The 16380-nt window shown below is 39.0% G+C and overlaps 2 protein-coding genes across 3 annotated transcripts in view; one reads left to right on the top strand and one right to left on the bottom strand.

Moving 5' to 3' along the window:
- Positions 1 to 16380, top strand: part of LOC142975305 (protein nubbin-like) — a 171995-nt gene that overhangs the window by 24523 nt on the left and 131092 nt on the right. The window lies entirely within an intron of this gene.
- Positions 4606 to 16380, bottom strand: part of LOC142975306 (uncharacterized) — a 71534-nt gene continuing 59759 nt past the window's right edge. For both annotated transcript variants that reach the window (XM_076118078.1, XM_076118079.1), the window contains one exon: positions 4606 to 5210. In XM_076118078.1, the coding sequence (XP_075974193.1) occupies positions 4996 to 5210 (215 nt within the window). In that variant the 3' untranslated portion in view covers positions 4606 to 4995. The remainder of the gene's footprint in view (positions 5211 to 16380) is intronic.

The following is a 16380-nucleotide window of genomic DNA, read 5'->3' as shown; positions in this document are numbered from 1 at the left end:
TTATAGTCATAAAAGGCAATAAAAAGTAATGAATATTTGTAGTGATACACAAATCAGATAACAGTCGGACATTATCTTAATACAAACAGAACTTTCCTTTTTAAAATATTAAGTAGAGCGATAACAGTGTCGATCTCTATCACGTAGAGTTATGTACAGTTAATGTATTACATACTTATATTATTTACATGAAGACGTCACTCGTCATTGTACAATTCCTCGAATAATTATAAAACATTTCCTATTTATTTTTCCTTGCAAAATTATATTATTGATATTTGAAATGCAATCAAACATTTTAGCAAATGTTTGATTTCAGTCTTTACTAACTTCAGTGGCGCAGTCGGTACTTGTTGTACACCACAGTTCATGTGCTGATCGTTAGGTCTCAGGTTCGATTTCTGGGTCGGAGAAAGTACTGTTGGTATTTCAATGAGAATATTTCTAAAAAGTAGCTCGTAGTTTGGTAACGTGCCCGGTAAAATGACAATTGGGTCGCACCTTCCTATATACTAACTTAGTAATTAGCAAAACACGGGTGTATTACATTTCTGCCTACACCTTTGGATATAACAGGAGTCATATCATAAATGTTAAATAATAAAAATCAAAGCCAAGGCCTTCAAACAACCTTGACATCAGGTTGAGTGACCCAATGTAAAACAGACATAATAATGATAAAACGACTCTATCATCTCTACCTATTTATAGTCACTTTATTCCCATGTTTTGACAAACTAATAAGCGGGTAGGCAGTGCTGTGATATCAACAATAGCGTAATTTAGAGGACAGTGAACGTGTTATTATAGTCGTCTGCGCATGCGCATCGCATAATGCGCGTACGCAAATCACGGCGCGCTCCCGCCCCGGACGCGGACGCACCATCACAATAATTGCACCCGCGACCACCGCCATTATCTCTAACTATACACAATTACTGACCGCTGCCCGCACTACTAAAACACTATCGACACACATACCACAACATTACTCAAACCTGCACACCATACATTGATGCTTGACTACAGAGAAATACAAATGTACGTTATACGAAATCGGTAATGTATTCTCATGATGTGTTGTGATCGGTATGTTGGTACAGAGGAAGTTATTCGTTGTGCTCATTACAATATTAATCAATGCTTTCACATCGGGCCGGGATAAATATAACCGATGCAGAATATTGTTGGATATCGCTTGTGCAATAGTAATGCGCGCTCGAGATGATGGTCTTTATGGACGACACGACCGATCACCGCGCCCCAGCGCGACCGATACTACGACACGATTCAATACACGTATGGATTTGATTCAAGTTATTTGGAATTTGAATAAAGTTTTGTTCTCACAGGGCTGATCGTTTGCCAAAGGAGGTCAAGATATTCGTAATAATGTAAAATGAGATCGGTCCAATAGGTAACTGTTGCATGTAAGATACTGGTATAAGATTCAACTGCATCTGGTGAGACTGGAAACCGACTCCAACATAGTTGGAACAAAGGCTAGGCTGATTGACTAGGTCTGTTGTACTCTGTCTGTGTCTGCTGTTTAAATAGTAAATAATATGCCACAAACTATTCGTCTTTTACGAACTAAGTTACACAAATAACATATGATTTGAATAAAATTGAATGTAGTACGTAATCAAACATTATTAGTGTCTCTACGTAGAGCGCGACTATACCTTAGTAGGCAGTGTTGCGAAAGTGGCTCTACTCGCATGTTTATATTGTGTAATGTAGAGCTTTAATATGCCTCTATCGGTCGGTAGAGTGGTAGAGTTTGATGTAATATATCAATAGGGCAATACTGTGTGTTTTGTGGGTCCACGTGTGGCGCGTGCTGTAGTTAGTTAATATTTATTGTGATTATATTATGACGTTTCAGGTTATTTCTTTTTTTATAATTTTCAGAGTACTGTGTTCAATTAGGTCAAAGTATAATGTACCCATTGAATTTAGATCTCCTATCTAAAATCAATAAAGAAATAACAGTGATGAAGTAATAATCCCTTTTGACTAATTAAAAATTATTCGTATACGAATTTTATATTTACGTGCAGGTAGTGAAAAAAAGTATTCACGTGCAGGCAGGATTGTTTTATTTTATCACTAGCGGACCCGACAAACGTTGTCCTGTCTAATAAATTAAAAATTATTTAAAAAAAACACTGTCCAGCGGACAAAATTGTGAATCTACACGATTCTCAGATCCCCTTGAACACACACAAAAAATTTCATCAAAATCGGTCCAGTCGTTTAAGAGAAGTTCAGTGACACACACACACACTTACATAAGAATTATATATATAAAGATAGGTCATCTGCCTATGGTATGTTAAAGACTATCAATACAGGGTAGGGTAGACTTACTTCCCTAGAGGAGTTAGGTATTTCTATTTCTTTGACTCTATCTCACCAGTTTCCTTATCAGGGAAGGTGTTCAGTCAAAACTTTAAGTGTGAAGGAACTAAATAACTATTTAACAAGTATGTGAGTAAATTGTCGTCTATCTAATATTTCACACAGAGCGTTTGGTGTAGAGAACGACTTCCGGAGCTCATAACTGTCATACGTGTTGTTTTGTAACTGGCATCTCGCCAACGTTGAGTATTTGCCTATCCTAAAACTATAAATATTATGAAAATTAGTAAGTTTTTACGGATAGACGTGTATGATAATGCTAAAAAGTCAATCGTTAGAAAAAAATCTCCGAGGATAACATCAATAACTAGGTACTTTTAAATTATTGAAAATTAGAATAGTAGAACGTCCTTTTAATTACTTAACAAAAGTTGCTGTCAACTATATACACGATGAACTCAGAAAACAGAGCAGTTATAACACATCAAGATATACAATTAGCATAAAGACTAATTCATCTATCATAACGTTACTTAACACTTATCTCACTACATAATTAAATTGTCCTCAGCGGGAATACCCATCTATTTATCAACCTCACAAGGTAAGCCACTCCTACACATAAAACTGATAAACATTTGTTTATTCATCACTGATACCACAGCACTTGTACGAATATTCTTAAGTGTTTGTTACTACAGGCGAAGCCGCGTCGCTAACATGTGTGTTACATTAGCCTTCAATAAACTAAATGTATTTACAAACTGACTATTACTGATTGGTGATAAGGCACGATTTTTTGTGTTATCTTTTGAGTTTAAATTCAAGGAAAACCTGGTTAAAGAGTGTCACTGAAATATAAATATACTAGTGTCCAGGTCCGATATCGTCTGGGTATATAGTACAATATGACCCCGTTAATCCTACTCCCGTAGGAGTTTGGATCACGTCTATCCTATGCAAACCTCGTGCTTACAATTATAAACACATAAATTATGCGTGTACAATTGTACATATTTCGATGATTCATTTTTATTTATATAAATGTAAATACTGTGGAAACATACTAAACAATAGTCAAAAGTAATCAAAACGATTTCAATATCATGACGGGGGCAAGGCTCTAATCAAATTTTCTTCCTCACAATTACGCACTGTATGATTTACTCCAATCATACGAATAAATCGACATGATCACCTTTCTAACAGTTTTATTTTTTATGGCAACAATTTAACTTATTTAAGTATCAATTAGAAAACTGCATTTGATAGGACATAGAAGTTCTCTATAGTAGCAAGATATACACAATAGTAGCGAGATTGGTAGTCAGATACAGATTTGATATTTGCGTTTATCAAATGAAATTTTGAAGTTATACTTTTGTCATAGAAAATAGTAGGCATGTTTTATACTAGGTACTCTTAGGTTACTTCAAGATGTTTTCCTTTACATCCAACATATATTTTTTCCTAACTTATCACATAATTTGTTTAACTTTTTAGCAACATGGATAAACCTGGTATTAACAATTTAATTTATAGTTTTTTCTTCGTTAGAGTAAAGTGCAGTTTTCCCGTATAAGGTGTTTGTGTGATTATCATATTAAATATGTGAATATATGATAAGTGCTGGCGTTTTCCTTGTTATACACTTATTTCCATATACAGATAGTGTGTGAACTAATGTAGTAATTCAATAGTTCTTTGAAATTACGTGTTTAAAGTTCTTAGAAGTCGAGTCTAGGTTTATACTATTTTACAGCCAATATGATGACAAGTTATTTGCATAGAATTGGAATTAATCATAATATATTTTCTTTATCCTGCTAGTGAGGTTAGGTATAATATTTGTAGTGAATCGTTAATTTATTGGTTATGATAGTCTGGGTTCGATTCTAAAGACAGGCAAACTTGGTTATATTATGTTGTCTATATGTCAGAAAATCAATAAGATATTATTTTTTTTTATATTTGTCAACCTCCCATATTGTAAATATTGATTGAAATATTTTCAAGTTTCCGGTGGCATAACTATCATAATTATATAGGTAACCTAAAACTTGAAATATATATTGGCATGATAAAGAAGTAATAAAAATCTAGCACTAAATATTTTCTCGTTATCTGTACAAACGTTACAATGACATGTGTGTCTAACAATACTATGTACTATGTAGTATTTATTATTTTATTAGGATTAGTAAGCGATTCAAGTGAAACGATTATGTATACACGCACAACTTGATTTATTTGTACAAGATAATAACTGTGACTCAGCTCTTACTCATATACACAATATTGATATTGTAGAGGTAAATGTGAAAGTCTGTGTGAATGTACGGGCGTTTGTTATAATTTTAAGCACAACTATTAGACAGATTTGGCAATAATACATAGTACTCCAAGACAATCGCATAAGTGTCTAAATACATATAATTTTTTTACAAAGCCGCAGGTAAAAGTTTACTTAATATACATTTGTGATAATCACGACAGTCGTGTTATCGTGTATTAGTTACATCAACTACAATCTTGAAAGTTTGAAAGCAACTTGCAACAAATCAACGCAAGAAAGCAGTTAAATAGTTGTTGAATAATAAAAACTGCAACATCTACATCGGCGAGACAGTTTTATTGCAATTTACTGTCTGTGCTGTCATACAGTAAGTAATGTAGGACAGGCGTTAGATAAGCGACGCGGTGCGGTGCGGAGCGGTGCGGCGCGGTGCGGCGCGGTAAATCACGTGGCGTGCCTGAGGCGCGGCGCGGCGTGCGCGCAGCATCGCGATACGCCGGCACACAGCCCGCGGCGAGGCCGCGCCGCTCCGCCCCCGCGACGACCTGCTCTGTAAATTATAACAGTAAACCCTTATTATCATTTTTTTGATGAAGGAGTTAGTTTAGTTTTTGGTTTGCATATTCTGCTGATTTATTTCGAGTCTAAATTTTTCTTCACTTAGAAGTTACATTTTAACTGACAATTGGTATGGGCGGTAGATTCTGCTGACGTTAATAGGCGTGATGTTTTGTTGGTATGTATAGAAAAGATTTAGAAGTTTTTGAGAAAGATCGGATAGCTGAAATTATTTTTTTTCTTTCTTAGCCAATACCATCGATGTTAATTAATTAAGACTAAGTACTTACATTCAGAAAAAAATACGTTCGATCATGAGATAATGACCTCCATATATCCGGTATTAGTGTGTTATATCTATGTCCTGAAAAGTCCACCATCACACTCAAGTCACTGTTACTATGTGACACATGTCCATGCCTTCATGGTGTTTGTTCACACCGCACCATGTCCGATAACACATTACATATTTAACATAATTATGTATCAGCACAGCGAGCGCCGCGATGATCGGCGGCATTTATCTTTGATTGCAGATACACATCGCGCCGATATGTTTCCTACCAATCGACGCTATCTGCCGTACACACGATAGCACTGGCGCCTGTTAATCGACAGATATCCCTCGATAAACACCACGTATTACTAATTATACCTATGTTTATTTCCTATTTCCGAAATATTGCTTGTATGTATAACGGTGTGGTGGTGCTCGCCTCTTATAGCACTTTGTCTGGTTTTGTTTTATTTTGTAAGTGTTCTGTAATGAACGGCGTGGGGCCGCGAGGATGCTGCGAGCCTCAATAAATAAATTTAACTAGATTATCAGCGAGCGACCGCCTGCGCGGGCGCGCCGCTGTAAGTTACTGTCTCAACCACTGCTGCAGGATTCTCCTTGAACACTGTATTTTATGGGTGAGTCATTTAGTTTATATTATGTCAAGAAAACGGAATCATAATTAGTTACCATAATTACAAACAAAATCCAAAAATATGTACGAGTTTCAATTACCTAAATAGAAAAGCTCTTAATCAAAATAACAAAACAAACTTTAGAGAGACTTCAGACGTGTCCAAAAAACAATCACCCAAACGTAATGCCCAGTCAATCGCGCTTAAGACCACAACTTACAGGCTAGCGTCTCGGCAATAGCAATATTCAGGCTCAAAACACATGCTTTATGGCGGTTTGCTCCACAGGCAATTACAATAGTCCGCGCGTCCGCGTGCGCCCGCGCCCCGCGTGAGAACATCCACTCTTTTACTGCACAACACGCAACTGTAACACCACCACCCAGACATGACATTATAGACCCTGTAGTCTTCACTGTAAGGAGACGTGCATAGTTGAGCTATTATGGTCCCAGCAGTGCTAAATTGATCAAAGTTTACACAAATATTATTATTTAGAAATGTAGATGCACGATCTGGCGGCGCGAGCGCGCTCCGAGCCCGGCCACGCTCTACACTACCGACGATCCTCCTTCACGTGCCAACGTCCACTCGATTGAGAACAAACTCCTGTTTTTATACAATACCATAGCAATGTTTGTTTTATAATAAATTACGTTTTGAACATTTGAAATTACCGGTGCGGACAATGAAAACACGCTTTTTCCTCTCGAATAGTCGGTGAGATATAATCGGCGGTAGTTTATCTTCGACGAAATCTCACGTTTGAATGAATGTGAATGGTTAATTTATTCAAGACGGGAGCGATTCCGACGAAGCCATTGATGATCCGTCGGCATCAGTCAGGGAGCAAAAACTCCACAGTTTAAATCACTCGGACGCAAATGACAAGAGGTGATTACGGCAATTAAAACGCCGGCGATTGGAGGAACATCGCCGGACGCCGGAGCACCGCTCGGCCCGGCCGGCAAAAAGTGGCGCGCAGCCACGCACTCATGAATATGTGCACTCTATTGATCTACAAGTTCAAATTTACGAGTACTTCTCTAGAAGTGAACTTAATGACGCCCGCACTCATCATCACTCACGCTGGGAATGCGTGTGCTAACTGTTTCCACAAGTTATCGTGTTTTCATAGTTTCTTGTGTGTTTTGATCTGTTATAGAGTCTCAGCTCAAATGTTTACGGCCGACTTTATGTCTATTAGCTAGTTTTTCTTTCCATCTTTCAATAATTAAGTACTTTATCAAAAAAAGGTGCGTTTCTCCGCATGTTGCAGTAACTGGTAGTTTTATGATCAAATAGCTATCCAGTATAAATATCAGACATATCATCACGCCGGAACCCCCTGCCGAGGGGCACAGCAGTGTGTTGTTTGTGAAGTGTTAAATATTTATTTAATTAACAATAAACAGCAGTGATGGGCATGATTAAATTGCACACAAGGATAAAGTTAATAAAATGAAAGGTTACCATAAATCAATCATCGGCTAGTATAATACGTATTAATATATTCCGCGCGGTGCTTTTCAATCAACTACGTAATTTGTTTCAATAACAATGAACTTTAATAATAAATTACCCGTTATAAGATCATGAATAAGGTGTCTGACGTATAGCGCTTATATTACCATAGTCAAATAACTGCAGCCAAGGAATAACTTGCGTTTTTGACAGATAATGTAGGAAACTCTATTAAAACAGGTTAAAATTATTCCTTGAGTAAAGTTATCCGTTGATCCAACAATCGGCCTTTAAAAAACTAACTCACAAGACAGTCCCTAACTAATGCCAGTGTATCATTTATTAGTTGCTCGCAAATTAATTGTCAGTGTAGAGGAATCCCATCGATATTTCCGTTCCTACTTCTTGCTGCTTAATACCTTGTTAACGAACCTGTATGTTGGCAAAACCGAACAATGCAACATTAGTGCGACATAGTTACAGCGCACAATCAGTGCGGCGGTTGTCGCGCGACGTTGCGCGACGTCGCGCGTCGCGAGCCCGCGTCCGGTTCAGGTGGCATTTCCTCGATTATCATGCGTTTAGTTTTTGCGCGCGACAATTACGTCGCATCAGTATGCATGCGGCAGACGCGCGAATTATGCCGCCCGCCCCGCGCCGCGGACGCGACCCCACCACGATGTGTGTGAGCAGTAAGATAAGTGTAGATAGTCCTTTAATTTCTTTGGTTTGTTCATTTTTACCCAACTTAACAGATTAATCAAAGAACTAAAATCTGATTATTTATTTACATTTCCAGCATGTTACCAAAGCGTTTAGGACAGCTAAGCTCGTATTCAAAAATAATAAACTACCACCCATTCAGTGTCATCAGATTACGAAAGAATAGGATTTAGAACCAATTTATTTAGATCTAAAACAAGGAGAAAAACGACCGATTAGAATTTCCAGGATATAATTTAAATCTACTATCCTACTGTTAGTTGCGTGTCTAGTGGCTACTCAGACGCAGTTTTTGCGTGTCGGCTGCGTGTTTGCGGCGTGGGATCTGCGTCGTAGCTGCGCGCTCCCAGGCCGCGGCTGCCTCACGTTGCGGAGACTGTCCCGCTGGTCACACATTCAAATGTCTTTAATTGTGACAGTTTAGTGGTGGCATGCTAATGAGCGGGGACGAGCGGGCTGCGTGCAGCGGACAGCGCTGTGGTATGAGTGCGGCGGCTGTTTGATCTCGCCACTGATAACTATTGCCATATATGCTGATGGCGTATTCAAGTTTTTCATCAATGATTCCGGCTTATAATTTTGTCGTAATAATTGTGAGATTTGGCAAGTTTCGTATTCGAGGAAGACATTTTTCTTTAGGAAGTTGCAGGTTTTCCTTAATTGGAGTTTTTCGTGTTTGACCTATTATACTTATCTACCAAGCTTGTTTGTTATGGAAGCCAATTTTCCGTCAGATGTGTCGTGTAAACAAAAGGATGCAAGTCTTGTCGTCAGTAGTACTAACACGCAACAAAGTTGTAGAAATTTACAATTCTTATTTCTGACGCCGGAATGTATCAATGTACCAAAAAATATCACAATCACACAAAATTAAAATATAATTAACCATTCGCCAAAACGCAAACGACGCATTCAAATATAATGAATAATTTGTTGCCAAAAACTTCATACCTTCGAGCCATTAATATGAATGTATGCAGGCAGATAACTTGCATACAATGAATATTTGGTTTATTCAAAGTGTGTAAAAAGGTTGGCTGGAGATATTCGGTGTGTTGTGCGCACGCGCAAAAACACGCGCATTCAAAGACATGCCCTTGTTAGGAGCGAGCGCGCACTCTCCATTCACGCTACCTCCGACACACGGCTCCCAGACAAATGACTTCATGTAGTTTAACTTATCTTTGTAAATTAGTCGTTTGAATAAATTAATTTGAATTCTAGAACAGGCGTTATACTCAAAGTAAGTGAAATACCTATATCTTAAGAAATCATTCAAAATTTTCTATAAGACGGTTCCTTGCATGGTTAAAAGAAATATCCCAAATTGGGCATTAATGGTGTTTATAGTATCAGTAGTGCTCTTATATGGCAGGGTTAAAACAAAACTGGCGCGCCATAGATTTTCAATAATATGATTTGTAATCGGGTTTCAAAAAATAGCAAGTGAAAAGTTCTAAAATAATGCGACCATGTGTAAGAACAGTTCTATAACTTCATGCAACTTTCACCGCCGGGGGACACTAATATTATTAATCACAATGTTTTATGTTTAACGTCAAGTAGCATATTGTGACTACTGTTATGTCATTATGCCGTGACCTTTCAGCCATTGAAATATAGCATCTTTATTGAAATTCAACATGTCCAAATAAAATTTATTATTCAAGAGATGCCTCCGATAGAGTGTCGGTCTCGTGACAAAACAGCAGCTGAGGTCAGTCCGGTCGAGAGGAATGCGTGGCGCGGGGTGGCGCGGGGGTGGCGCGGGGGTGGCGCGGGGTGGCGCGGGGTGGCGCGGGGTGGCGCGGCGTGTCAAAGAGTGCGCGCGCGCAGCCGCCGCCGGTCATTTAAATATCATCGCTACTCATATTTGGGATGCCCGCGCTCGGCTGCGCTCGGCCGCTCGTAGCTCGCCGCTCACGATTAAGCGACAAAAATTGCTCCATTTTTTTGCCGCCAGCTATTAATGTTTACCTTGCGACTTGCGGCCGAAGGGGACGCCTTTGTAGCTCTCAGCTTGTTTGTTTATTCTAAACTGTCTCGTTTCTTTGATTGAGATCATTATGCAGGTTGAAGATGTTTGGATTGTTTTATAGAATACCGAAAATAAATTGTTTATTCATCAATCTCTTCCGACTATCTCACCCTAATAGGTAGTTATCTGTTCATTTATTGTTTGTTGATATGAAACTACTGGAAAGTCGTAAAAATATTTTCTTCATCTTTCGATGTCGTGCGGTAGAGCTAGTAATACAAAACTATTATCTCGCCACACCTTCCACTGAGCGTACAGTGGTCATACCCCGCGGCCTGTAACGTGAGCGGACTAAACACTGACGTCATCAATCATCCCCCGCCCCTCGCCCCTCGCCCCGCGGTTTGACGTCACGACGTTTAACATAGCTGTTATGATAAATATACGTGCCCTGTAGGGGACGCGCGGTGACAAATGGACTGAACAACGTGTCACCATGATGCACTCATGCTAATAGTCCGTGGAGTCCTTTTTATGAACTTGTTGACAAGTGCGCGATACCTGTAGAATGATGACCCGGCTTTCACGTTCAAACGTTAAACATTATCCATTTTTTTTGTATTTGGATTGAATCTGCACTTACACACTTTCATACTTAATAGATCTTTCAGATAGGAACTTCCAAGATCTCAAGAGTTACTTTTCTCAAGTCCCTTCTGTATTTAAATAAGATAATTCGATAACAAATAAACATTCCACCTCAGTGGTATGTGAAGAGCAGCACAAACGACGAACATCCATCATATTTGTTCAGACGCATCAGTCTGTATAATTAAATACGTGCGTCTGCGGCGGCTCTAATACTATCATTTTATACTAATAGCACTAATACCGCACGCAGCACGCAGCACGCAGCACGCAGGCGGCACGGCGAGGCGCGGCGCGGTGCGGCCCGCGGCGCTGCGGCGCGCATCGATTAAGCCTAATTCGTAACAATTATCGCGGCGCATAAGCACAACAGTTAAATTCGGTAACACCTTCATTAATAGAGTCATTTTTTCGGCTTCTCGCCCCAACCAGCTTATAACACACCTTAAGCCTATTGAATTAAGTTTCTTTTTCCGTTGTGTGTCTTTTAAAAACAAAAAAAAAACATTAGGCTCCAGTGTTTACCTTACCATTGGACTTGGTTTGAGCTTTCTACATGGAACAACATTTTGGTTTGATTCTTTGACAGTCTGAAGAGGCTACCTTTATTGCATGACTATACAGTTGAAAAGTCATGCAACACAGTAATCTGTCAATAGTTCTTACAACGACAGTTGCATCAACAATTAACGAATAGTTATGACTAAACTTAATAGATATAATGAGAGCCTCTCACGGTGGTCTGATGGGGAACAATGTGGTCTCACAAGACACCGCCACTTATAATACAATTTGCATGTGGCCGCGCTACCTGCCGGCATTACGGCAATTATCCAATTAGCCACATCACCCGCGCTTCTATCTAAATTATAAACGTTTAGTTTAGCCGCTCTATGTCCAGACAGAGGCTAAAACGGTCATTATGTGAAACAATAGCTCTATGTAGACTTGGCTTATAGTTTGCTGCTTATTGTTTGCTCGCAGATTCGTTTTGAAAAGTTAAACTTACCATTTACCTTTAAAGTTGGTCTAAAATCTAACACATTTTACTGTTTAATGTTTTATTACTGATTTCTAGACAAAAAATATTTTTTATGAATATATTCGTGAATTTTCATGAAAAATGATCTCCATGACCAATGGACTCTGTTAATACTATGTATTGTGATTTTTAACAATAAGACAGCCTTTTGATTCATGCCCTGTGCCTTGAATTTGATGCCTGTAATGTACAATAAGTCAAGCTAAGTCGTCAGTAGGGGATTTGTTTCCAAGAGTTTGCTAAGTCAGTATACACCTTTCGTTGGATTTGAGAAACGCCACTATAGCCGGCACTTAACGGTATGCTAATCTCCGGGTCTAGAACTAAACTACCGACATTTAGTGAGCGCCTCAAATTATAGTCATTTGAATACTCAGTTGATTAATGAGCCGCTCCCAGGGCGCCTCAACTAACAAGTGCCTCAAATTGGCCTCAAATCATAGCCTACCTCAATCATACGAGTTGTAGATAATGCTTTGAATTAGGCCTTAGGACTATTTCAATTCTCAGGAGCTTTTGTTTTAAAATGAATGGGAATTAAATCGAAGGGATTCGTATAAATTATATTATTTTCTTAATTATAAGTATTTATTTACTGTTACGATTAATTCTCGCAATCATGACTAACTTAGGTGGAACTATGTATTGTGTGAGTTGTCCAAATATACTAATTTATTCATCTTAGGAGTAATTATTAAAATTGCAAATAACTAATGTATGCTGTGTGCTGATTTTAATTGTGATTGAGGCAGTCCTTTATGATCAATTTATTTGATTTGATATAAATAAAATCAAAAAGTTTGATAATGGTTTCTTGTATTCATGATTACGTATATCCATAAAACTGCTACCGTGGACTAAAGACAGAGTAATCATGAAACGTATTACAGAGAGTAGATAGTGTTTCATATAGTTCCGTGTACAAACAGGTCCAATAAATACGATATAACGAATGTACTAGGAAACGCGACGTATTCTATGTTCGTGACAAATGTCCCTCATACATAGGCATTGTGTCGCGCGGCGGCGCGGCGGCGCGGCAAAAACGCGGCGTCGCGCGGCCGAGCGGTAATTGTGGCGGCTCCCAGCCCCGCGCCTTCTCTGAACTACTTCAATGACATACCTCGCAGTGACTGAGCCTCCATTGACAGGCGCCGACCGCTCCTACACGCCTCTGGGAAACTATGAAGCTTCATAACTTGACGTTTTTGTAAGTAGCGAGAATTTCCGTCTACATTATTATAAAGCTCATTCTTGCATATATGAACATGCAGTGGACGTTGTTAACATATCTCTTGAGCCTCGTTGGTGACCACTTACAGTACCGCGAGGACTCGCTATGAAAATGTCTTGAGAACACGGTCGTATTATATTCATTCAGTCCGTGTATAGACTCTACATTTTGAAAAGAAAACGCATATTGATCTTAAAGTAATAGTAGCAGCCTATTTTTGAGATTTTACTGGTTATACCAAAAGCAGGCAATGAATGCACTGAGCAATATTTACAAGATTAAAGCTGTCCTATTTGATAGTCAAAGACACTCTATCATTACAAACCATAAACAAACTTATCTTCACACGCATTATGAATATTAATACTTCTCGATTCTGACGGATTTATGACAATCAGATGACAATAGATCGATACGCCGCCATTGTCCTAGTGTCATACACACTACACACCACTGCACACAGACGACATAGCGTCACGTCGCATGTGTAACATCGTAAGTCAAAGATCAATCAGTATCACACCGACCAAGTCATACTTGTACGTGGAACTATGACTATATTAGTTTGTTATTCGGTGACGTGTGAACTGTTCTATTAACTTATTGTTGAATTGTGTGAAAGGGAGTTTATAGCTGTTTGAATGGAAATGTATGTAGAGCACAGAAAAATTCCTTATTCTAATTGGTAAGTGCCAATTTACCTTCAAAAGTTGAGAAAGTCGATCTCGATACAACATGTATTTTTCGAAATTATCGTTGCTAATTTGAATATTGCATGTATTCATGAATGTAAAGTTGTACAATATTTTACGTACTAAAGTTTTTCATGAAGTCTGGAGAAAAGGAGCCAAGGCGTTGTGCGAAGTATTCATACTTGCAATCGGGAGCTTGTAGAGGAGAGGTGGAGGGCCAGACTGCTTCAGTGGTCAAACAATGATTAGAGTGGACGCTAACAGTGCACCATAAATATTGATAGAGCGGTTACATAATTATATTCTACGTGTGTCGCGGCGTGCGGCATGCGGCATGGGGTTTTTGCCGCGCGACAAACGATCTCATTCCTAGTCTCGGCGACATTCTCCGTGTTGCTGCGTTGCGCACTACACTTGCTAAGCGCTTGCTAATGAATAACATTTTTTCATCGTCTGTCAATCATATCTGTTAACGGGTACTGGGAAACGGGCGGCGCCGGCGCACATACGCACACACGCCCGCGCTCCTGTGAACATACACGCACTTTGTTCACACGGTTACATCACGGAAGCTGACATGTTTAAAAAACTTAGCCTAAATATTGAATACATGCAGTCAACAAAAGATGTAGTGTAACGCTGTAAGGCGTCACAGATAATCCCAGCTGAACCGAGTGTAAGCTCGACAGCTCCACATGAAGTGCGACAGCTAACACAAGTGTAACACACTCGACACCTGTGTCACACGCTGCACTATCAATCACAGCACACGCCCCGCGCGCACACACACACACGCGCGCGCGACACGACACAACACTGCTTGTTGGAACACACCGCGACACAATGTAAAACGCGAGGAATACTGATCGCGGACGAGTTTCGTGTATAATATGAGATTGTCGATATTTCCCATTAGGTTTTTCTTCGTTGGCATTATCAGTAAAAGTCAATTACTGATGTTTTTGTGCGCGCCGTGTGTTAGCGGAGAATATGTCAAGCTGTCCGCTCTCAGAGATCTTGTTTTAAGATCAAGTGATTTATAAACAACTTAGCGTTAAGTTCAAAGTATTTATTAGAGTTATGTTCAGCGATAGCTTCCTGTATTGAAAGCCGAGATTATCTACGATTTATAACAGAGCGTGCGTACGTAATATATCTCTGCGAGGTAAAAAACGTAATAAATGGCTTCAGTAGCAGTGCATTTAAATAGCACAGCGTGTTCTACATTCATCGACCATTAATTGATATAATCGTTGTATGCGTATTTATTCTGACGGCTGTAAAAAGCGCATGATTTGCGTGCGACGTACTCGTCCGGTAGAAACACTTAAACATTCACTTATGCACTATTAATATTCTCTCGGGGTAGAGCCTCCGTCGTTGTAATTGTTCCGCGGCGCAATAAAAAACCCGCGACATGTAAATGCGCCCATTAATCTAAGTATCGCATATGGTATATTAGTATAACTATCAATATTAATGCCTCACGATACGTATCACGGCGTCGCGCAACGCGAATGTTAAAAATTTGCAATGACATTCTGCTAATTGCACATGAGCTCGGAGCGACCGGTAGTGTCGTGTTCATCGTACATTACTGGTTAGAGACATTGTCATCTGCCGGCTGGCAGAGCTAATCATGCAATGTATTAGTTGAGTGGTGTGTGTTGTGTGGCGTGGCGCGTGTGGGGGTGCGGGCGGGCGGTATGCGCGGGTCCGGTCGCGCGACGGTTCCCACGGCACAGATGCCCTTATGCGCTGGCCGCCTGCGCCCGCGCACCGAGCGCTCGCCGCTGACCACCGCGATGTGCGTACACACTGTACACACACACTACACACCTCACTTAGGCTACTTATGCAATAATCATTAGGATTTTGATACAATCAACTTTTAATAAGACACTTTACCATTATTTTAATTCCTGACTCTTTACTGTATCCCGGTATTTCATTGACGCTCAAACGCATTTTTTTTTAGTTACACAATAGGGCTCTATAAAAAATCTAGAAAGCAGTATTAATGGTTCTATTTAATTAATTAAATATTAAACATAAATTTTCATTTAGACGTGTAGATATTTATTTTAATTTATATAGTAAAGTTATACAACACTATAAATATTATAGTACTAATGAAGGACTGTCGTAAAATATTTCATATTTGTTTCTAGAATACCAACATCTATAATTATGATAAATTGGAATAAAAGTTTTTTTGTAGTCGTTAAGAATTAATATTCAGTCTTAAAACCAACTTTTTCGTTTTTACATATAATTTAATAATGACTCTTAACGCATTCTAATATCTCTAGGATCTCCATGATCTATGTTTTTGCTTTTCTTCTAAGTATAAGTACAACTACTTTCATGAAAAAAATTAAAAAAACTTCCACACATATTCAAAACATAAATAAGTTAGTGTACAAAAATAATTAATTTCGCAGTGCTATTTCTAATATGTACGCGCAC

Source organism: Anticarsia gemmatalis, chromosome 9 (genome assembly GCF_050436995.1).
Source record: "Anticarsia gemmatalis isolate Benzon Research Colony breed Stoneville strain chromosome 9, ilAntGemm2 primary, whole genome shotgun sequence".
NCBI classification, from domain to species: Eukaryota; Metazoa; Arthropoda; class Insecta; order Lepidoptera; family Erebidae; genus Anticarsia; species Anticarsia gemmatalis.
This window is presented reverse-complemented; position numbering and strand designations above follow the sequence as displayed.